Source organism: Cucurbita moschata, unplaced genomic scaffold (assembly GCF_002738365.1).
Source record: "Cucurbita moschata cultivar Rifu unplaced genomic scaffold, Cmos_1.0 Cmo_Scf00004, whole genome shotgun sequence".
Lineage (NCBI taxonomy): Eukaryota > Viridiplantae > Streptophyta > Magnoliopsida > Cucurbitales > Cucurbitaceae > Cucurbita > Cucurbita moschata.
In genome coordinates this window covers 5,037,873-5,061,866 of record NW_019268520.1, presented here as the reverse complement: position 1 = coordinate 5,061,866, position 23,994 = coordinate 5,037,873, and the positions used below count along the sequence as shown (strand labels likewise).

Here is a 23,994-nt window from a genome sequence, read left to right as displayed (position 1 = left end):
CCCCCCCCCCCCTAATTTTGAAAATAATGATAATATTGAATCCAACCAAACATTAATCTTGGATAGGCTGAAACATTGAACATTCATTAAGAACAAAATAAATAACTTCATCCTGGAAAACCATAGCCATCACATTTCTGCAGTCATTCAGTAGGACAGAATCAAACAATCTATCGAGCGGGGACTTAAATCAAAGATGGAATTATTACTTCCTCTTGGATTTTTTGGAGGATTTTCGTCTCTCTAACTTCTTCTGGGCAGCCTCAAATTCTTCCTCAGTTGGTTCTGAGGCATCACCTCCCCCTCCCCCACCATATTTAGATACCAAAGATGAGAACATGGAATCAAATCGTTCTTTCCTCTCACTCCGTCTCTGAGATATTACTGCATAGAGATCTGTTTCTGATTCTCTGTGAGATCTGTACACAAATCCAAGCACAAGGTAAGCTTTGATGCAAACCGAGAGTTGGCTGATATAAAACTTTAAGCAACATCATCTAAGCAATAAACATGCAGTGAAAACTCACTTCACCCTCTTCCTCAAAGGACTGGTTGGTGGCTTTGTTTCAGATATTTTCCTTGCCCATTTCTGGTAGGATTTCGTTGCTTTTAGTTCTCCTAACAAAGATTAAGAAAAGATAAAGATTAGCATCATCACATCAAAGGTAGCTGCCATGAAATGTATCAGAAGTAGCGATCTTAGAGCACAACAAGTATACGAGAAGTTTATGTAACATAATCAACTATGTAACCAAACATTCACTTCAACATAAAACTTAATACTCAGTTAGAAGACAATTGCAATCATACGAGTATCATCAGGACAAAAACCAGAGATAGGTAATTCCTTGCCATGCTAGCTACCAATACAAAACCAAGAAGAAAGCTCACCAGCAGTAATTTCTTCGTCTAAAATATCCTTGAACCGGTGTGAATCAAGCTTGGGATCTGAACAAAGCATTGAGCAGAACAGCCTGGGAAAAAGAAGCTTTAAAAAGCAACTTGGTATTTGTACACAAGAATAGGACAGTTGGGACACTCTCATTACCTGTTCATATTACCCTTGAATTTCTTGAACAAATCAATCAAATCTTTCTTCTCTGACTCAGACCCTCTGTAATTTGCTTCAAATTCTTCTATGTCAGCTTCAGTGACCTACAATTAACCATATATCATTATAGACAAACTAGTTTCAATGAGATTATGAAAGCATTGACATTTCTGTATGGTGAAACCTTTTTGTACATGGTTCTGAAAAACTCATGAAGATTCTGAACAACTTCGCCTGCAAGATCCTGTGATGTGAAAGAAACCCACAAAGACGTATTAGATCTTCACTTTCAAATAAAGCTATTCACTTCTTTTCACAATGTAGTCAAGGATGATGCAATTCTTTTACACTGACAGTAATGGAGCACAAATATATTAGACGAATGCTTAATTGTGTGCTTTGAAGCGCCTTGTAAATGGACCAAAATGATGCATGCACATGGCAAACTTATGCATCGATGTACCATTCAAATCCTTAGCCTCTATCACTAAACTACAAATGTGTTATAAGTTCAGTTTGTACTTACGGCATCATCAATACAGCCAGTTTGATCATAAACTGCACGCTTCTCCTCATCCCCAAGAATCGACATAACTTTCTGCAACTGCTGAAATTTCTCTTTGGCTTCCTAATGAAGAAAAGTAATAGATAAACAACTATTGATAACTTCTAATAGAGAAAATGAAATATGCTTAATGAAAATTAGATTCAATTAAGTTAAACTGAACTAGAATTCACAGATGAATCAGCATTCACCTCATCTCCAGGGTTTTTATCAGGATGCAGGCGAAGTGCCAACTTATAGTATGCCTTCTTTATTTCCTGCTGAGAAGCTGTCCTCTCCACTCCAAGAACCTTCATGCATTATCATAAGCCAAAATTAGGAAGTGAAGGACAGAACTGGCAACTACATTGTAGTGATGCAGCATTCAGAAAAATAAAATGATTGCAACTCATCAATCCATATATCTATATATATAGAGAGAGAGAGAGAGAGAGATAGATAGATATCAGCACGTTATGGGTGAACGAAAAGTAGGATTCTCTCCAGTGTGATCTGGGCAATTGAACTCTTCACTCTCACAGAACCAGGGTCTCTCACTCGCATGTTCATCAAAGCCTCCAACATTAGTCCTATTTCTTAGACAATGAATGGGTGATTAAAGGTTTTTTTCCCTCCACGTCTTTCTCTAGCGAACCTCTAACTTCCCTTTTCTTTTTCATTTGAACGCCATTAAGTGACAAGATTGACTCGGTTCTTGTCTCAAAACTAACCAATTCCCACCGCCTTCAAAGAAAGGTTAGAAATTTGAGCACGAACAACCATCTTCTCCTTTTAAAATTAGAGATTAAACAGCAACAGCACAAATAAGAGCTATAAATCGCAAGACGATAACGTCAACGACTGTACGAAAACTCAAACCGTAAATAACAAAGGAAGAACGAAAGCCCATTCCATAATTAGGGCAAAAAGAATCTCGAGACAAAACGGTCAGTCGACAGTAGAAAAATTCCAGAACACCTATTAACTCACAACGTACCTCGTAGAGGCTGTTCTGATTGGTGGAAGATTGACTCGGAGTCTCGACTTGCTCTTCCTCCTCTTCTTCCATCGGAACCCTAGATTTCTTCTTCTTCGCCATAGCAAACGGAGTAGAAGCTCAAGAGAAGACAAGAATCGCAGAGCCTAGGAGATATACGATTCGATGAAGAAGACGATAGTTGCTTGTTCGATCGATTTCGTGATTCTCAGTCACCAAAAAGACTCTCATTTGCTGGATTTTATCCCTTTCTTTTTCCCGCCATGACGGCATTGGGGTTCGCTTCTTTCCCGCGCAATGATCTTCTACATGCGGGCGTAGCGTCAACAAACTCTATATTTGATCTAAACCGTTCGTTTCGATTTAACCCCGCCCCAAAAATTTCTCTTTGTGGTTCAAAATAGTTATTTAAAAAAATTTCATTTTTCAATATAATCTTTATTAATAAATGAATATATTTTATAAACACTAAAACAATTTTCAAAAATTCAAATATTAATATTACAACCGTCTTAAACAATCAGAAAAAATCCGACAACAAAGTTTTAGTCTAAATATCATAATTAGAGTCTCAAAATTAACTCATTCACAACATTAAGAACATTAGTCATCGAGGACATTGAAACTAAACATTTAAAAAACGCTCACAGACATTCAACCAAACTATAGGGACAAAATTGAACTAAATTAACTAACTTTTTGATCTAGATTTATGTAATGTACCTAAAAGGTCTGAAGTTCCCATCAGCAGTATCGTCCATTTCCTCAAGCTACTGGATGATTATTTCACCACCACCAGCAGGCAGCAGCAGATACCCTGACTGGTTTCGACTCCAAGCCGACAAGAAATGCTGATGTTCTTAATATTGCAGCAGCTGCTCTGATGCCAAACTCAATAGGATCAGAAGAATCTGGCAGGTCAAAGATTTTCAGTTTTCATATCAATATTTCAGAGAACTGTTCTTAACCTTCTTTGAATCACATGCTACTTCAGTTCATGTATCAAAAACTTTTAGACTAATGGTAGCAGAGGATAAGAGAACTCAAGCTTACCAGTAATCTCCACAAGAGCATACTCCCCCAACTATATTATGAAACCGGTTTTTGTCCCATAGGATTACTAACTTTAAAGTGTGAGATCCCACGTCGGTTGGAGAGAAGAACGGACAATTCTTTATAAGGGCGTGGAAACCTCTCCTTAACAAAAGTGTTTTAAAATCTTGAGAAAAAGTCCGAAAGGAAAAGCTTAGAGAGGACAATATCTACTAGTGGTGGGCTTGGGCTAGACAAATGGTATCAGAGCCAGACATCGGGTGATGTATCAGTGAGGAGACTGAGCCCTGAAGGAGGGTGGACACGAGGCTATGTACCAGGAAAGACGCTAGGCCCCGTAAGGGGGTGGATTGGAGGAACCCACATCGATCGGAGAAGAGAACGAGTGTCAGCGAGAACGCTGGGGCCCGAAGGGGTATGGATTGTGAGATCCTACATCAGTTGGGGAGGAGAACGAAGAATTTTTTATAAGGGTGTGAAAACCTCTCCCTAGCAGACGCGTTTTAAAACCTTGAGGGGAAGCCCAAAAGTGCAAACTCATCAAGGACAATATCTACTAGCCGTGGGTTTATTACCGTCGACGCAAACTCGGAGGCTTTTTATGAGATGAATTGTTGCTCCTTCAGGAGTAGCAATCAACCCAAACGCCAAAGCTAGCTTTTCACTATGGCCTAGAAGCACCTTCTCTCTCCGTTCCTCGTGCACATCATACAAAACACAGCTCAAACAAGGAACATAACCGTCTTCCTTGAATTTAATGGATAATTCCTTTACCTTCTTTGCCACCTCCACCCTTCTTGGATGAGTGTGATCACTTGCATGGAAAGTATGGGCAATTTGATCAAGCTCTACCCATTTTTCTGCAGACGCATATCAATTTGAAAGAATCGTATAGTTACCCTGCATTTTCAGGCTCTATCTCTAGAAGCTTCAGACCCACTATTATGCCCAATTTAATCAACAACACAACCATAACGTTCAATATCTGTTCAATTCCATCCTTTCCTTTGGCATGTTATAAAATATTAAAGTCCCCAATCCAACTGCCCATGGCTGCAACCAGATAAGACAGACAAATATGTGATGCTGTCAGCTATAAGAGTGTGATCGAGTATCTATCTATCGACGATAAACACACCTCGAGACGTAGAGATCATCCTCGAAAGGACTTTTCATAATTTATCTACTAGAACCTTGGCAAGGATTTTGTACTCACAAGTAATCAAACTATCATCACTAGACTAGTTATCGTGGAGGGACAATCGTCTGACCCTACTGCATTTGATTGCCAAGAAAACTCGTAGGATATGATACTATATCCTAGATAGGTGGTCACTATAGCTTGAAGTCATTCCATCTACGCCCTTTGTTATTTACATCGACCCTTATTGACCACTAAGTCAACCCACGGTGGTCTAATGATTTTCATTTTATTTTCTAATGAAGGACTAATATCTATGAACAATCCATGCGACGAGTGAAATTTATTGTTATCTAGAATTTTTATTTTCTTTTTACATATCTAGACAAGCTCGTATGGATCTCGACTAATCTCGTGAGACAATTGTCACTCGCTCTCTCTTTCTAATACAAAAGCTAATATGTCATGATCTTAACAATACTTCTAATATTCATCCAAACAACACTTCTAACACATTGTTTTTCAGCAACAACAATCTTCTCTGCCATCTCAGATATCCATCTCACAAACCCATTGACACAAATAGAAGAAGAAGAAAAAAGTTACCTGATCTTAACATTTCCACAAACAGATTCAAGGCTTCGAAGGCAAAACAACGAATAAGCCGGAATCATCCCCGTCCCAGAAACCCAATTCCTCTGGGGCATTTCATCAAACACTTTCCGTGCATCACTTAAACAATCGCAGTTATCGTACAACTTACAAATTCAAATCATGTGGGCATGAACTCTTTGGCCTTCTCTAATAGCCCTTTGGCCATTTGCAGCAATGCTTCCTTGAATTGGCCATTGGAACAGAGTTTTCAAGTTGGGCGATGGGGAAAGTGAAATTTGGCGGGAGAAAGTGTAGTAAGAAACAGAAGAGAGGAATAAATGCTTGATCTGAGAGTACAAGCCGAAGATCTTCCATGGCAATTTCAGGTGTAAAAACTTCAATTCTCCTGATTTAAAGCATTCAAAGTATAATAATTGAGAGCGCGGACATTTATTTGATAATGTTTTCATAATTTCTCGTTTCTTAAAATTTTTATGAGATGAAAATAAATATAATTTTATTTTTTATTTAAAAAAAAGGAAATAAGAATTAATAAACCAAACGTGTAAAATAAAATCATAAACAAAAACGTCACCGAACAAATATATAACTTTATACGAACACTGCTGAGCACCTTTCACGTAGGGATTTTTTTTGTTCTTTTAGTGTCGTTGACATGAAATGTTCATTTTGACCTAAATTTTCTTGTTCGATTCCTTGATTTGGTATCTATGCTTTTAGAACGTTATTCATGTCATTACTGTAACGACTTGACCTTCCATACATGTACAGGTCAAAGCCGTTTCATGCTCGGGATACCCCTTCAAAAGAAACTTTGAAAAGCATGCAATTTATAAAATAATGCATAAACTAACCCTAAAATTACACGGGTTTGTCGTAAATCTATGCCTTCGAACTTATGAACGATAAATCGTAGCCATTGAAATATTTTCGAGAATAATAGATTGGTGAGAGGAAGGGTACGTAGATTTGGAGAAGCAAAGCATGTGGGGTGAAATGAATGAAGCATAAAATGATGAAACATAGCTTCAAAGGGTTTAGGTGAAACACATCTTTATTTGCACAAACTATGCTACCATTTTCCCTCAATAGCCCAACAACTTCCCGTTTATGAGCCACGATGTTGTGTTTTGGGTACGAGTTTTTATTTATTAGGGTTTCGAGTTTGTGACATCCCACCTCGGTTGGAGAGGGGAACGAATTTTTTTTTTAAGAGTGTAGAAACATCTCCCTAGCATACACGTTTTGAAACCTCAAGAGGGAAGCCTGAAAGGAAAGCCCAAAAAGAACAATATCTACTGGTTGTGGGTTTGGGCTGTTATAAATGGTATTAAGGCAGACACTAGACGGTGTGCCAATAGGGATGCTGGACCCCCAAGAGGGGTGGATTAAAAAATCCCACATCGATTGAGGAAGGGAACGAAACATCCCTTAGAAGGGTGTGAAACCATCTCCCAAGCATATGCGTTTTGAAACTTTGAGAGGAAGCCTGAAAGGAAAGCCCAAAAAGGACAATATCTACTAGCGGTGGGTTTTGGCTGTTACAAATGGTATCAAAGGCGGACACTGGACGGTGTACCAGCAAGGATGTTGGACCCCAAAGAGGGGTGGATTCTGAAATCCGACATCGATTGGAGAATGGAATGAAACATTCCTTAAAAGGGTGTGAAAACATTTCCCTAGCGGACGTGTTTTAAAGCCTCGAGGAAAAGCCCAAAGAGAACAATCATGGATGTCTTGTCCAAAAATTTCTATCTCGCTCTTATATTTCAAGTTATTGCCTGTGATGTCCCATGTTGGTTGGGGAGAGTGTGTGGAAACCTTCCCCTCGCAGACGCATTTTAAAGCCTTGAGGGAAAGCCCGAAAGGGAAAGTTGAAAGAGGACAATATCTACTAGCGGTGGGTCTGGGTCGTTACACTGCCTTTACAGTGACTATTGTTTACGAAATTAAAATAGATTATTAGCCACATGATAGGACGATTTCTATATAAATACCAAATTAGTCTACATAATAACAATTCCAAATTTTGAATTAGGGTTGTTTGGGGGCGATGGATGGTAATTAGAAACCCTTAAATTTTGAACCTCATTCGGTTGGTTCTCTGGAATTAGAAACCCTTAAATTTTGAACCTCATTCGGTTGGTTCTCTGGAATTAGAAACCCTTAAATTTTGAACCTCATTCGGTTGGTTCTCTGGAATTAGAAACCCTTAAATTTTGAACCTCATTCGGTTGGTTCTCTGGAATTAGAAACCCTTAAATTTTGAACCTCATTCGGTTGGTTCTCTGGAATTAGAAACCCTTAAATTTTGAACCTCATTCGGTTGGTTCTCTGGAATTAGAAACCCTTAAATTTTGAACCTCATTCGGTTGGTTCTCTGGAATTAGAAACCCTTAAATTTTGAACCTCATTCGGTTGGTTCTCTGGAATTAGAAACCCTTAAATTTTGAACCTCATTCGGTTGGTTCTCTGGAATTAGAAACCCTTAAATTTTGAACCTCATTCGGTTGGTTCTCTGGAATTAGAAACCCTTAAATTTTGAACCTCATTCGGTTGGTTCTCTGGAATTAGAAACCCTTAAATTTTGAACCTCATTCGGTTGGTTCTCTGGAATTAGAAACCCTTAAATTTTGAACCTCATTCGGTTGGTTCTCTGGAATTAGAAACCCTTAAATTTTGAACCTCATTCGGTTGGTTCTCTGGAATTAGAAACCCTTAAATTTTGAACCTCATTCGGTTGGTTCTCTGGAATTAGAAACCCTTAAATTTTGAACCTCATTCGGTTGGTTCTCTGGAATTAGAAACCCTTAAATTTTGAACCTCATTCGGTTGGTTCTCTGGAATTAGAAACCCTTAAATTTTGAACCTCATTCGGTTGGTTCTCTGGAATTAGAAACCCTTAAATTTTGAACCTCATTCGGTTGGTTCTCTGGAATTAGAAACCCTTAAATTTTGAACCTCATTCGGTTGGTTCTCTGGAATTAGAAACCCTTAAATTTTGAACCTCATTCGGTTGGTTCTCTGGAATTAGAAACCCTTAAATTTTGAACCTCATTCGGTTGGTTCTCTGGAATTAGAAACCCTTAAATTTTGAACCTCATTCGGTTGGTTCTCTGGAATTAGAAACCCTTAAATTTTGAACCTCATTCGGTTGGTTCTCTGGAATTAGAAACCCTTAAATTTTGAACCTCATTCGGTTGGTTCTCTGGAATTAGAAACCCTTAAATTTTGAACCTCATTCGGTTGGTTCTCTGGAATTAGAAACCCTTAAATTTTGAACCTCATTCGGTTGGTTCTCTGGAATTAGAAACCCTTAAATTTTGAACCTCATTCGGTTGGTTCTCTGGAATTAGAAACCCTTAAATTTTGAACCTCATTCGGTTGGTTCTCTGGAATTAGAAACCCTTAAATTTTGAACCTCATTCGGTTGGTTCTCTGGAATTAGAAACCCTTAAATTTTGAACCTCATTCGGTTGGTTCTCTGGAATTAGAAACCCTTAAATTTTGAACCTCATTCGGTTGGTTCTCTGGAATTAGAAACCCTTAAATTTTGAACCTCATTCGGTTGGTTCTCTGGAATTAGAAACCCTTAAATTTTGAACCTCATTCGGTTGGTTCTCTGGAATTAGAAACCCTTAAATTTTGAACCTCATTCGGTTGGTTCTCTGGAATTAGAAACCCTTAAATTTTGAACCTCATTCGGTTGGTTCTCTGGAATTAGAAACCCTTAAATTTTGAACCTCATTCGGTTGGTTCTCTGGAATTAGAAACCCTTAAATTTTGAACCTCATTCGGTTGGTTCTCTGGAATTAGAAACCCTTAAATTTTGAACCTCATTCGGTTGGTTCTCTGGAATTAGAAACCCTTAAATTTTGAACCTCATTCGGTTGGTTCTCTGGAATTAGAAACCCTTAAATTTTGAACCTCATTCGGTTGGTTCTCTGGAATTAGAAACCCTTAAATTTTGAACCTCATTCGGTTGGTTCTCTGGAATTAGAAACCCTTAAATTTTGAACCTCATTCGGTTGGTTCTCTGGAATTAGAAACCCTTAAATTTTGAACCTCATTCGGTTGGTTCTCTGGAATTAGAAACCCTTAAATTTTGAACCTCATTCGGTTGGTTCTCTGGAATTAGAAACCCTTAAATTTTGAACCTCATTCGGTTGGTTCTCTGGAATTAGAAACCCTTAAATTTTGAACCTCATTCGGTTGGTTCTCTGGAATTAGAAACCCTTAAATTTTGAACCTCATTCGGTTGGTTCTCTGGAATTAGAAACCCTTAAATTTTGAACCTCATTCGGTTGGTTCTCTGGAATTAGAAACCCTTAAATTTTGAACCTCATTCGGTTGGTTCTCTGGAATTAGAAACCCTTAAATTTTGAACCTCATTCGGTTGGTTCTCTGGAATTAGAAACCCTTAAATTTTGAACCTCATTCGGTTGGTTCTCTGGAATTAGAAACCCTTAAATTTTGAACCTCATTCGGTTGGTTCTCTGGAATTAGAAACCCTTAAATTTTGAACCTCATTCGGTTGGTTCTCTGGAATTAGAAACCCTTAAATTTTGAACCTCATTCGGTTGGTTCTCTGGAATTAGAAACCCTTAAATTTTGAACCTCATTCGGTTGGTTCTCTGGAATTAGAAACCCTTAAATTTTGAACCTCATTCGGTTGGTTCTCTGGAATTAGAAACCCTTAAATTTTGAACCTCATTCGGTTGGTTCTCTGGAATTAGAAACCCTTAAATTTTGAACCTCATTCGGTTGGTTCTCTGGAATTAGAAACCCTTAAATTTTGAACCTCATTCGGTTGGTTCTCTGGAATTAGAAACCCTTAAATTTTGAACCTCATTCGGTTGGTTCTCTGGAATTAGAAACCCTTAAATTTTGAACCTCATTCGGTTGGTTCTCTGGAATTAGAAACCCTTAAATTTTGAACCTCATTCGGTTGGTTCTCTGGAATTAGAAACCCTTAAATTTTGAACCTCATTCGGTTGGTTCTCTGGAATTAGAAACCCTTAAATTTTGAACCTCATTCGGTTGGTTCTCTGGAATTAGAAACCCTAGTGTTTCTAAGCTCGTGTTTGAAGAATTTCTAAAACTTGTGTTTAAGGTAGGGTCGTGTTTGGTTAATATGTTTTTTAAGGTTGTTTTTAAATATTCATCAACATAATTAAAAGACCAGATATTCAGATGGTAACAAAAAAAAAGACCCATATATGAGCTAAAAGCAACACTATGCTAGCTCATCTTTCCTTCATTTACGAAAGCAAATTTCCGACACAAAAGGTATTGGGAAAAAAAGATTGAAATAAAGTCCGCACAAATTAAAGCAAAGTGAGAGAACACAACCAAAAGTTCAAAAGATAAGAGGCCCGGGTCAGGATATTGAATCTCCGTATTTCTACAACAGTAACATGTTATAGCCCATCTATTAGGTCTATCTATCACTTTAGACCAAAACGTTCAAAACTTTATATCTGAAATCTACTGAAACCGTCTCGAACGTCGTCAATTTAAGGCAACGTTAAGGGAAAAATGGACCATGGTAAAGGAGCGTGGTTTAAAGTGTAAATGAGATACATGATGGCCAACATATAAAGAAAGAGATCAATTGCCATCTAAAGTTTGCAGAAAGTAACACAAAAAGACCAAATATGTCTTCATCTCCACTTTATTCTCAATCAAAACGTCTCGAGATTTGAACTCTCCACCTAAAAATTTGTTGATAAGAACAACGGACAACGAACTTTTACGATGGTACGATATCGTCCACTCGAGACATAAACCCTAATATCTTTGCTTTCCCGAACCAATTAAAAGGGTACAAGGGCATATGCGTAATTTTAGTTCTATATATATATTTTTTTGAGTACAGACATTTAAATTTCCGACCTTTAGAAACCAAATACATATTAATATCGCTAAGTTATATGACACGATCTCGTGGTTACGTCCCAAATTTTTAGGTTAACCAGAAGATTTGGCAGAGAGGAGTATGGTCTATAGGGAATAAAGGGAGACAGAGCACATGTCCTTGTTGAGCAAATTGGAAAGAATAGTTTTCACAAAGTCAATGCTCGATACATCTATAGTCATTCTCGATTCTCGTTCGAATATCCATATGGGTTTTGTTTCAATCTCGAATATTTAATTCATTTAATTGCTCAGAATGTGAATTTGAAGTCCTTTATCTCGGTTTTGATACCAAAAACCTCGACACTAATGACGTAAGACAGAGCTGAGTACCAATATTTGCCGAGGAAGAAACAAGATTATTTAAATCTGATACTAAATGTTAAATTGCCACTAAACCCAGAAAAACGTCGAGGCAGCTAATATCGTTCTCCGTTCTGTAAAGGGTAAATTTGAATTTTCACGTCATTTGGAGAGCACACATATTTCATAAATGTGATGTACTCATGTTGCATGTTTGGTTGGCATGTTTGGTTGGCATGTTTGGTTGGCATGTTTGGTTGGCATGTTTGGTTGGCTTGTTGATGAAGGTTTGATTATGACATTTATTCCATTTATTCCATTTTCAAAGGCTTAAAAAATAAAAAAACTATAATAATTCCTTTTATATTACATGGGTCGGACACGAAAACGGAACATTTCTTATAAGGGCGTGGAAATCTCTCTCTAGTAGATATATTCTAAAATCCGTGAGGTTGAACAATATCTGCTAGCGGTAGGTGGTGTGCTAGCGAGGACGCTGAGTGAATTGTGAGATTCCACGTTAGTTGGAGAGAGGAACCGAACGTTCTTTATAGATTTTTAATAGAGAAATCCAATAAAGATGCATGGATGTGTGTAATTTACATGGGAAGAAGATATTGCGTTGATGGTGGGACATCCATGTTTCTACGAACACTTACTTTTTTTCAACAACTTTGGATTTGATTTGAAATTAATTAATTAATTAAACCAACTAATCATGATTATTAACTAATGCTTCCTTGGTTTTGCTATAATTTTAAGATCTTCTCTTCGCAATTAACCATTCTTTTAAGGAATATGGTTTATTGACGGTTTGATTTGATAGCATAAACGTCAAAATTAATCTTTTTCGCTCGATCTCGATCAATATCTCTTTATGATCTTTATTTACGAAATGACTTGTCAAAGACTGTCAAAACCCACTTCGAAAAATCGTGAGGCTGACGATGATATGTAACGGACCAAAGCTGACAATATTTGCTAGCTGTGTGCTTGGGTTGTTACACAGTGGGAATGATACATGAATAAATCGATACCACATTCGAATGAGAGGGATCTTGAGGATAAGATAGTTAAGAAAGACTTTACGTGCACCTTCTTTTTTCGGTGGTTCAATTATAGTAACTTTATAGTTTTACGTGCTTTACTTAGAGTAATTTTATGTTGGGTGACCTGTTAAAAAATTTTCTGAGATGCATGTGAGTGAGAACAAAACATGTTGGAACGACTCGTGTTGGTCTGTGGAGATAGTTTTCACTCTTAAGAAACAAGGGGTAAGTAATGTGACCATGTCGCAGGAGATGCAAGGAGGAATGTCGAGGTCATCAGATACTGAATTCGGATTCCGAATCCTAATTCGAATTCTGGGTATGGATCGTTACATCCAAATTAGATAAGATTGTTAAACGCTCGAAGTATGTTTAATTTTAGGGTTCTTATAATTGATTCATTAGAAGAAAAAAAATGCCCATGTTGGTATAAACCGTAAATATCTCGGTTCATTTATGTGCTCCACCTCTACTCGAGCGTGAGCTGCCTAACAATTTTCATTTTAGTTCACCTTTAAACGACATCGTAAATAAATACCGTATTTTGTTATTATTATTAAATATTCATTAAATGATGACCAAAGAACATAATGTAATATTTGTTGCTATACGATAGTTTCATTAATGATTATATATCTTTGGTTGTCAATTATTTTTCAACATTTATTGAACAATGAATGAAGAACAAGAACATTTATTTTATTTATTGTAGAGAGAGAGAGAGGAGAGAGTGGGGGATGGGGGACACATAATTGTCCCCTCAATGTAATGGAATGTGAACACAAAGATGAAGATAAAGAGAGAAAATTAATTCTTCCGACAAAATATTATTATTCTCTTTTACCTCGTTATATATTGTATCAGTTTCACGGTTTTAAAACATGTTTGTTAAGAAGAGATTTTTACATCTTTATAAAAAATGTTTTGTTCTTTTCTCCGACGGATATTTAGATATCAGGTTTATGAGATGTACAGCTACGAATCTAGAGTAACCCATTTGATTTTATGTCCCGTGCATCCCAATCGTTATGGTGTGAACGTGGTAACTTCTTCCAATAATTTCTTAGAAAGTCGGGGGTGTAGCTAAGAGCTCAGGTGGAGAGTAGAAGTATGGAAGAAGCAAGCATGTGTTTGGTTTTGAGGGAATAATGGGGATTTTGCAGCGTAAGAAATAGTCCATTTTGGAGGTCCTATATCAGTTGGAGAGGAGAACGAAACATTCTTTAGGGTGTCGAAACCTCTCCTTATAGACGCGTTTTAAAATCATGAGGCTGATGATGATACGTAACGAGCTAAATTGAATAATATTTGTTAACGGTGAACTAGGAAACGAAGCATTCTTTAGGGTGTCGAAGACTCTTCTAACAGACACATTTAAGATTGTGAGGCTGACGACGATACGTAACGAGCTAAAGTGAACAATATATGTTAGCGGTGAACTGGAAAACGAAGCATTCTTTGGGTGTCGAAGACTCTCCTAATAGACGTGTTTTAACATCACGAGGCTGACGACGATACGTAACGAGCTAAAGTGAACAATATTTGTTAGCGGTGAACTGGGAGATGGAGCATTCTTTAGGGTGTCGAAGGCTCTCCTAACATGCATATTTTAAAATCGTGAGGCTGACAACGATACATAACAAGCTAAAACGAACAATATCTGTTAGCGGTGAACTGGGAAACGAAGCATTCTTTAGGGTGTCGAATACTCTCCTAACATGCATATTTTAAAATCGTGAGGCTGACAACGATACATAACAAGCTAAAACGAACAATATCTGTTAGCGGTGAACTGGGAAACGAAGCGTTCTTTAGGGTGTCGAAGACTCTCCTAACAGACACATTTTAAAATCGTGAGGCTAACAACGATACATAACAAGCTAAAGCGAACAATATCTGTTAGTAGTGAACTGGTAAACGAAGCATTCTTTCGGGTGTCGAAAACTCTCCTAACAAACACATTATAAAATCGTGAGACTGACAACGATACGTAACGAGCTAAAACGGACAATATCTACTAGCGGTGAGGCTGGACATGTACGTAAATACATAAAATATAAGGGGTTAAAAAAGGAAGAGAGAGGGGATGAAGGGCCTAAATGATGGGAGCATCCAAAAAGGAAAGGGTAAATATGCAAACCCATTCTCTTCCCTTAAAATCCACGTAGAGTAAGAGAGAGAAAGGGGGGAATGGTCAAATAGTGGTAGGGTCTCTTCTTTCCCAAAGGAGTAGGAACCTATTTAATGCCCACTAAATGCCCTTCATCCATTTTTACTATTTTTACTATTTTTACTATTTACCCCCTCCAACCTAAACTATTTCAATTCCATCCCTCTTTTCTTCTTTTTAATACACCCCTCAAAAGTAAAAAATTTCAAATTCCTTTTTACCCTACAAATAATTACCAACTAGGGTAGAAAAATCCAAAAAGGCTATTCTCATTTCCTTTTAAGGGATCGAAACCGTAACCCATCAGCTAAAGCTTTTGAATTCGCTCGAGATCGGAGAAAAAACAACACATAATCGAACGAACCGTAAATAATTCTCGCCCGATTCCGGGATTACCCATATCATAATTCATAGTAGAAAAAAGGGTTTTGAAGATCAAAGTAATAGTCAAAGGGTTAGTGAAATGTCGTATCAATGTACAGTTTATGTTCTTAGTGTTAGCCCTTGTGCCTACCTTTTATTGCCCATCTCTGTCTACAAAAGCTGCCATGAGTATCTATTCCACTGCAAATCCCCTTGGGGTTAATACCATTATCATCCTCATATGCATATGTATTCTTATCATTTTCTTATGTCGAGTACTCGGGTCTGTTTGTATCTTGATCGTTACGAGAATTGAGTCGAATTGAGTCGAATCGAGCTAAGATTGGAGGGTTTTGGAAGGAGATGGTGATGAAGATGTTTAAAGGAAAAACAATGATTAAAAGGGGAATTTAAAAGAAATGGTGAGGTGGGTTTTGTTAGTTGAACAATGGTTGTGTTCTTTTGCGCACATCAATCAACTTTCTTTGGCCTTTTATGGAAGTGTAATTAATCACAGCATTTATGGTTTCCATGTATAATGCGTACGCCTATGTTTCTCCCTCCATGCACCTCTATTTTCCCTGTCCTCTCTACGATTCAAAGACACAACCAAAAATAAAACATGTTCGTAGCTCACAACCTAAGCTACCTGCTAACTCTTCACACTGTCTTCAACAACAAAGTTGTAATTTTCTTGTGTTTGTTCTACATGAAAGGTGGTCCAAGCCCACCGCTAGTAAATATTGTCTGCTTTAGCTCGTTATAAATCGCTGGTAGCTTTATGGTTTTAAAACGCATTTATTAGAGAAAAGTTTTGTGATATCTCACATTGGTTGGGGAGGAGAACGAAACACTCTTTATAAGGGGTGAAAACCTCTCCCTAGCAGACGCGTTTTAAAACTTTGAAGGGAAGCTCGAAAGGGAAAGTCCAAAGGGGACAATATCTGCTAGCGGTGGACTTGGACCGTTACAGGTTTCCACACATTTATAAGGAATGCTTTGTTCCCCTCTTCAACTGATATAGGGTCTCACAGTACCATACATGATATTGCTCCAAGCTCTACTTAACTGATCGAGATTATACTCAATAAACATTTCGTATGTCAAATCTTCAGTAACGGTGAAATTACTTTACATAATGTTTGAATCCGTATCATAATCTATCTGCTTTAAAACTTTTGAGTTGATCGATGATTTGATTTTGAAGCCATAAACACCAATAGTTGATTGAAAATGGCAAATCAATATACAAAAAAACTTAGGCTACAATGGCTAAAAAGAAACCCTGAACTTTTGAACATATATATAAGAACAATGTTCCCTAAAACCCCATTATATATATATAGAGAGAAGAACATACTAAGAAGTAATGACATAGAAACCAACCCAAACCCCATTAGAACAAAATCAATCATGATCTTGTTCGACTTCCGAATAAGCTGGGTCCTCCTCTTCATCGAACCTGTGATGACGATGATGACAATGATGATGATGGCGATGACGATGATCGGGATTGTTATTAGCATTAGAATTATTGTAAGCAGCATGGCCATTGCCAAAGGCCTTGATATGGTCTTTAAGGGATCTCTTGTGCTTAAAATCAGAGCCACAAATGCAATACCAAAGCTTCCCACAATTCTTCTCATGAGTCCTCCAATCCCCTCTGACAGCAAAGGCTTTCCCACACTTCCTACACATGAACGGCTTGATCCCATGCTTGCGTTTGTAGTGAGTTTGAAGGGTTCTGAAGTCCTTCAAGGGCTTGGCTCGTGGATGGTCGATGTTGTTGCGGCACCCTGGCGAGCAGCAATAGCATGGCAGCCTAAGCATCCCTGTTGGCTGTGTGCCTCTTAATGATTCTGGCCCTCGCCTGTATTGCGAGCCATGCCCCCACATGTGCATCTATATCAAACAAACCAAATCGTTATCAAACAAAGCCTAAAACTTTATAAACAAAAACCTTTTTTTTTTTCTTATATTCGAAGCGGATTTAAACTTCAAACCTAAAAAAATGATGATTCTTACTCGGTCATACTCACGTTGGCCGATGTTGATTTGATTCAAAAGTCGAAAGGATTTAATTGATGAGTTCTTGTAATTCTCAAACGACAATGATTGTTTAAAAAAAACGAACGATTTAGGAGTTCCCATTAAAGAAAAATACAAACTTTTGCATAATTCCCTCTCATTTTGATGATTCTAGCACTCTTATATCATAAAGATCAAACTTTTAGAGTACCCATTAGAGAAAAATACAAACTTTAGCATAATTCCTTATCATTTTGATGTTTGTAGCACTCAAACATCATAAAGAACAAATTTTTGGAGTACCCATTAGAGAAAAATACGAACTTTTGATGTTTGTAGCACTCTAATATCATAAAGAACAAATTTTTGGAGTACCCATTAGAGAAAAATACAAGCTTTTGATGTTTGTAGCACTCTTATATCATAAAGATCAAATTTTTACAGAACCCATTTGAGAGAAAAGGAAGAAATTGAAGAAAAAAGAAAGAATTGTTCTTGAAATCAAGTGGGTAAGAGGGTATGGAATATAGAATAGGCAAAAGCATGTGTTTGTTTCCGGAGAAAGAAGGAGAAAATTTGGAGTAAAAAAGAAAGGAAAAAATTTGGAAGAAGAACAGCACAGAGTTCAAAGTAGTAAAGGGAGAGAGGGAGGGAGGCACAAAGAACATTGCCTGTGTTGTTCAATCACTTAAAGAAGCTACTCAGAGTTGGATCAGAAAAAGTGGAGACAGACATTAATTGAGTCAACAAATCCATGCAAAAACAAAAAAATTGGGTTTTTTTTGGGAGAATTAAGATCAAAGTTAGTGAAATTTTGAAGGTTACCTGCATGTTGTTATATCTATTGAAGGTTTTGAAACAAACAGGACAAGAGAATTGAGTAGGACCAATGAGGATTTGTGATGGCGTTGGGATCCAATATTGTCCTTTGTTGAGTCGGCTATTGCTTAAACATAGTCCACTAATGGCTGCTACTTCTTCTTCTTCTTCTTCTTCTAATTCGTGTTCTTCGTGTTCTTCGTCGTCTTCGTCCTCGTCTTCTTCCTCTTGATTTTGATTACTAGACAGCAAAAGGGTTGCCATTTCTGAGGCGCTAGGGCTTGGTAACCCTATGTGGAGTGCAACAGTCACCGAAACGTTGGCGGCCGCGGTGGCAGAGGAGGAGGAGGAAGAGGAGGAAAAATTTTGTTGGGGGTTGTTGTTTTGGGATGATCTGGTGGGGCTGAGGCGGAGGAGAGGGAGAGCTTGACGGAGAGGAGGAGAGGACGGCGGCGCGTGGGGGTGAGTGGGGAGGAAGTAGGGTGGAGGAGGAGGAGGAGGAGGATGAGGGTTTGGTGGAGAAGGGTTGAATTTGAAGAGATTTGTGAAGAAGTTAGTGGAAGGGTCATCCATGGAGGTGTGGGAAGGAAGGGGAAATAGTTCTGTTCTTTTCTTCTTTGTGGCTTTAATGGCGGAAGTGCTTTTAGAGAGAGAGAGAGAGAAGTGCTTTTGTAGAGAGAAGAAGATGACTGAAGGAAGTGGACGGTGGAGAGTGGGAGAGAGATTATGTGTGTGTGTATATATATATATATACACACAATAAGATCACCAAATTGAAGGGAAGGGAAGAAGATGGCATGGGCAAATGGGCGTGGAAGAATTTCCAATTATTAATTCTTTTTTTTTTTTTTTTGTAGGGTTTCGATCTGAATCGAGAATTCTCGAGGAATGTAACAGCTCAAGTCCACTCCTAGCAGATATAGATCGAGAATTCTCGAGAAATGTAACAGCTCAAGTCCACTCCTAGCAGATATAGTCTGCTTTGATCCGTTACATATCGTTACAAATTCAAAACGCGTCTAGTAGAGAGAGGTTTCCACGTCCTTGTAAAGAATGTTTCATTATTCTCTCCAACCAATGTGGGATCTCACACCGCGTCTATCAGGGAGACATTTCTACATCCTTGTAAACGCGTCTACTAGAGAGAGGTTTCCACGTTCTTATAAAAAATGTTTCATTCCCCTCTCCAACCAATGTAGGATCTCATACTCTACCCCTTTTGGGGACCAGCGTTCTCGATTGCACACCGCCTAGTCCTGGCTCTAATACCATTTATAACAACTCAAGTCCACCGTTAGCGGATATTGTTCGTTCAACCTCACGATTTTAAAACACGTCTATTAGAAATGTTTCGTTTCTCTCTCCGATCAATGTGAGATCTCATGAGGGAAGATTTCTAGTACTTCAGTAATACATATTCTCGTCTCTCGAAGCAATGATATTTCAAAAATTTAACCTAATTATTTATATTAGTTAATATTTTTGTTCCTTTAATAAATAAATATTACAATTTTTTTCAATTTTTGTATGAACAGAATCTGGTTGGAAAATGGCGTTAATGGCCGTTTATAGTTAATTGTCAGAGTTACCCACTTTGTATTTTTCATTTTTAAAATTACATTATTTAGAGGTGGGTAAAATAAATAATTTAATGACGTGTAATAATTTAATAATAAGATATCCCAAATATTAGATCAATCATAAAAGCACAAGCAATTATGTAATTTTATTTTACTTATGATGATAGCCACAATATTATTTACCATCAACTATGATTGTTACATTCATTATCAATATCATATTATATAGTTTTTTTTTTTTAACAATAATAATGTAATAGTTCGAGAGAGAGAAAAAAAAAGGAAAAATGAAAAACCTAGTCGTTGGCTCCTCGAGTAGACTCATTTCTTACATCTCTAGTCGTTCGACTTCTTCATCTCTCTCGTTTCTTCCATACCTATGCATCGAGTCCAGAACAAATAGACTTCACTCCTCCCAGTCCGATTAGCCATTATTGCACCATCGCCTCTTTGTTGTGACACTGTTCGACCTTCATATTGAGGTACGATTCTTCCTCTTGATTTTGGTCTCGCCTCCTACTTGTGATTGTCGATCGTGCTCGTTGGTGGGCGTCTTAAATTCACACGAAATAGTCTCATCTCTCCTGTTAGTCGCTCGTTGTGCATCAAATTGACTAATGTCGTGCTGCCTAGGAAGTTTTGGTACAATAACCGTCGACTTTATTGAATGTTTGACGTATTGATTAGTGATCCAAGTAACTTTTTGTTAGTTAATTGTACCACCATGGTCATAGGATAGATGACCTACGTTTTAGTTTCTCATCCCAAACTAAAGAACAAAGTTCTGATTGTGATCCCGAGATAGATGGTCAATACTTTGAGATCTGACCACAGGGTAGTTGATCAATGAGCGATTTAGGGTTACAAGATAGATGATCATATTTCTAGGATAGGTCGCAAACTAGACGACCTAGTTGTGAATGGTACTCCGATTTCTCAACTTACGTCACAATTTACTGTGTGTATTCAACTTGAGGAGGTAGTTACTTATCGAGTATTTTTAATAAAATCAACTTTTTAAAACATTTTTTTTAAGTAAAGACAATGACAGAGTGGGGGACGTGATGAAAAAGATTGTTGGTCGTACTGTGGGGTTTATGTCCCCGTGATTTTTACTTTACTTTCACATTTAAGAACTTTTCGACAGTTGTGAGCTGTATTTGCTTTAAAATGTCTCGTAAAATTACTTTGAAGATTGTAGTTTCAATTTGTATCTGTAAGTCTTAAATAGCTAACCCGAGCAAATTTCATTTATTTTAGTGACAATTCTAGTTGATCTAGATTTATAAGAGTCGGGTCATTACAAATAATTTATGTTGCCTAAATTTAAGGCTTCAATTTTTCGTTCGTATAATTTAAAGTGATTAATTTAATACCGTTTTTTTATTAGAATTTTATTTATAAAAGAAAAAATTTAAGAAAAGGTGATAATCATTTCATAGATATCAAAGAGTTCATACAATAATTGATGGATTTTCTTTTTGGTCAAATACTGTACATATTGCTCATGTATGTTTAATAATCATTTCATTTTTTTTTACTTTAAAAAATCAGGTAATTTTGTAATTATTCCCATTTTTATGTTTTTTACATTGCAAAAAATATAAAATTATGTCCCAATTCTAAATTTTATAATAATGTTTGTAAATTTGGATAATTTTATAGTAATTTCAATATTAAAAGCAAAACAAAAAAGGAAAGAAAAAAAAACTTGGCTAATATTTTTTTAATTATAGTATTTAAAAAATAAATAAATTGATCCTTAAAAATACCTAGTGACTCTGACATTCTCCAGGGACATGGTCATTCGGGTCTCTAGGGACATGGTCATTCGGGTCCTGTTGTTCATACATGACTCTTTTAGTCGAGAACATTATATAAATAATTATAATCAAGAATTATGGAGTGGGAGATCAAATTATCGACAGCAGTATAATAATTATACTGTCTGAGTTATGAACCCGAACACTTTTTAGTCGAGAACATTATATCTAAACTAGTTGAGTTATGCTCATGATAATAATATATATACAATCATGGAGTCAGAGGTCGAATTATCGACATTTGAAACCGTTATTATCCACTAAACAATACCCGAACAAGAAATTAACAACATGGGTTAAGGAAGTGGTTGAAAAAAGACAAATTAAGGAAGGTATCACCTTTTACATGCTTTTAATCCCAAAACCATAAACATCATTATATTTTGACTGAGTCCACGTGGCACATGCAAACCTAAAAAAATTATAAAAAAATGTCTTTCAACACGTGCACATCAGGTGCCTTATCCACCACCTTTATTAGATATACAATTAAATATTATATGTATTTCTGTTTAATTCATTTTACCAAAATATAATTATAAAAATTAAAAAAAAATAAATAAATAAAGCTAACTAAAGGCGATCATCATTATTGCATATCATGGTAAAGAAAAAGTAAAACTAAAGCTGCTCACTGATTATTTGCATTAATTTTTATGTTAAAAAAATTATTTATTTATTATATTTTCTTTGATATTATCAAATTCTTTACGCCATTTGTATGTGTGCCATAATCATCAAATTCTAGTTTCGTGATTCAATTCTGTTTCTTTTTCTTTTTTTTAACTTTTTATCTTTAAATTTTATGTTCGGTAATTAAATATAATATAATGTAGGTTAGCTAACCAAAACAAAATATTTTGAAAGTCGAAAACTATATTAGAATGTTAGCTAGCAACTTAACAAGTATTTGTTGTTTAGTAATACGTAACTCTGAGAACTCGAACAGTAAACCTAAACTAATTGAACTATGCTTAAATTAACGACTTACCTATTTAATAAATATTATAAAAATGTACTGCATTAAATAAGTAATTGAGAAGGTTCGATAACTATTTAGTATTTTATTTTTTTATGTTAGTTTTTTAATCCTCTTTTACATTTTTGGTCAAATTCAAATAAAAACTATATATATTTTTAATTTTCATTCTTTTGGCTTGAATTTTGAAGGAGGATAATAAAACACAAAAACTAATAAGTAGAAGTGACGGTTAGAGAGGGGAACTATGCATTTGTGGAAACCTCTCTCTAACCGAACAAAACTAACATGTAACAGAGGAAACCTCTCTATAATAGAACAGAACTAAGCACACCTGGAAACCTATCTCTAACTGAACAAAACTAAGCATACGTGGAAATCTCTACCTAACAGAATAAAACTAAGCATACGTGGAAATCTCTTCCTTACAGAATAAAACTAGACAGATGTAGAAATCTCTCCCTAACATAACAGAACTAAACATACGTGAAAACTGGAGCTGACAACGATACATAATAGACTAAAATAGATAATATTTGATTAACATAAGGTTCTATAGACTTTATATTTAAAAAAACTAAATATTAAATAATGGTGAAACTAGGACTACTATGTTCCCAACATTTTTATGGGTATATGAGAAGGTGTGGTCGGCTATCTGTAATCACCCTCCCCTGCTTCCATATCCTCAAAACCCTCCATTGTTTCAATATCCTCCAAAAACTAAGCAAACCCTCTTGTCCTCTCTTTCTCTCTCCTCTAATCTAGGTCACTATTCTCTCTCTCTCTCTCTCTCTCTCTCTCTGAAATTGTGGGGGGAAAAACCCAAAAAAAGAAAGGAAAAAGAGAAGAAAAGAAATGGTTAGAAAATTTCTGACAAAATCTATATGGAGAGAAAGAGGTCAAGAAAGAATTATGATATAATACAGAATCATCAAAAGGGGCTGTGCTGTGCTGTGCTGTGGTGGGAATAATGAGCATAAGAGAAACACAAGATACATAGATATGGCGAATGAAACAGTGCTTTTTATATATATATATATATATATATATATATATATATATACACATAAAGCTAACTATAAGCTAAAGCTATGACACCATTTCTTCATTTGCAGAAGAGAAAACACACTTTAGGGTTACGGATGTTGGATAATGAAAGTCTCACGTCCGCTAATTTAGGGAATGATCATGAGTTTATAATCAAAGAATACTCTCTCCATTGGTACGAGGCTTTTTAGGGAAGCTCAAAGCAAAGTCATGAGAACTTACACTCAAAGTAAACAATATCATATCATTATAGAGAGTCGTATTCATCTAACAACGAGTTGATAAAGTCTCGATATAACTAAATTTAGGGTTAGTCGAGTTTTTGAGTTTTGCAATAGGTCTTAGATTCGAATATCTGAGTGTAATGCCATTTGAATTGTTTGGTGTTATTCAAAAGTGTAGGGGTAACTTTTGAAGTGAGAAAACTTGAGATCTGTGTTAATAAAGAAATTGAGTATGTAGGGCCATAATGGTATAATTATAGGGTTTTTTTTTTTTTTTTTTTTTTTTTTT

At 36.5% G+C, this 23,994-nt stretch overlaps 2 protein-coding genes across 4 annotated transcripts; both read right to left on the bottom strand.

The window, feature by feature from the left end:
- Positions 1-30: 30 nt before the first annotated feature.
- LOC111441786 (chaperone protein dnaJ 6-like) lies at positions 31-3,801 on the bottom strand. 3 transcript variants are annotated; one of them, XM_023078892.1, is made up of 10 exons: positions 3,646-3,801; positions 3,316-3,503; positions 2,593-2,897; positions 1,808-1,906; positions 1,578-1,679; positions 1,236-1,295; positions 1,049-1,155; positions 892-974; positions 528-618; positions 31-419 (listed from the first exon to the last, which is right to left on the bottom strand). In XM_023078892.1, the coding sequence occupies exons 3-10, from the start codon at positions 2,692-2,694 to the stop codon at positions 206-208; spliced, it is 858 nt and encodes a 285-aa protein (XP_022934660.1). In that variant the 5' UTR covers positions 2,695-2,897; positions 3,316-3,503; positions 3,646-3,801; the 3' UTR covers positions 31-205. The 3 variants fall into 3 exon arrangements, with proteins under 3 accessions (XP_022934660.1, XP_022934661.1, XP_022934662.1); XM_023078893.1 differs by having other exon boundaries at positions 2,593-2,894; XM_023078894.1 differs by lacking the exons at positions 3,316-3,503; positions 3,646-3,801 and having other exon boundaries at positions 2,593-2,899.
- A 12,606-nt stretch (positions 3,802-16,407) lies between these two features.
- Positions 16,408-18,753, bottom strand: LOC111441785 (zinc finger protein WIP2-like). The gene is made up of 2 exons (XM_023078891.1): positions 18,056-18,753; positions 16,408-17,104 (listed from the first exon to the last, which is right to left on the bottom strand). The coding sequence occupies exons 1-2, from the start codon at positions 18,620-18,622 to the stop codon at positions 16,610-16,612; spliced, it is 1,062 nt and encodes a 353-aa protein (XP_022934659.1). The 5' UTR covers positions 18,623-18,753; the 3' UTR covers positions 16,408-16,609.
- Positions 18,754-23,994: the final 5,241 nt, after the last annotated feature.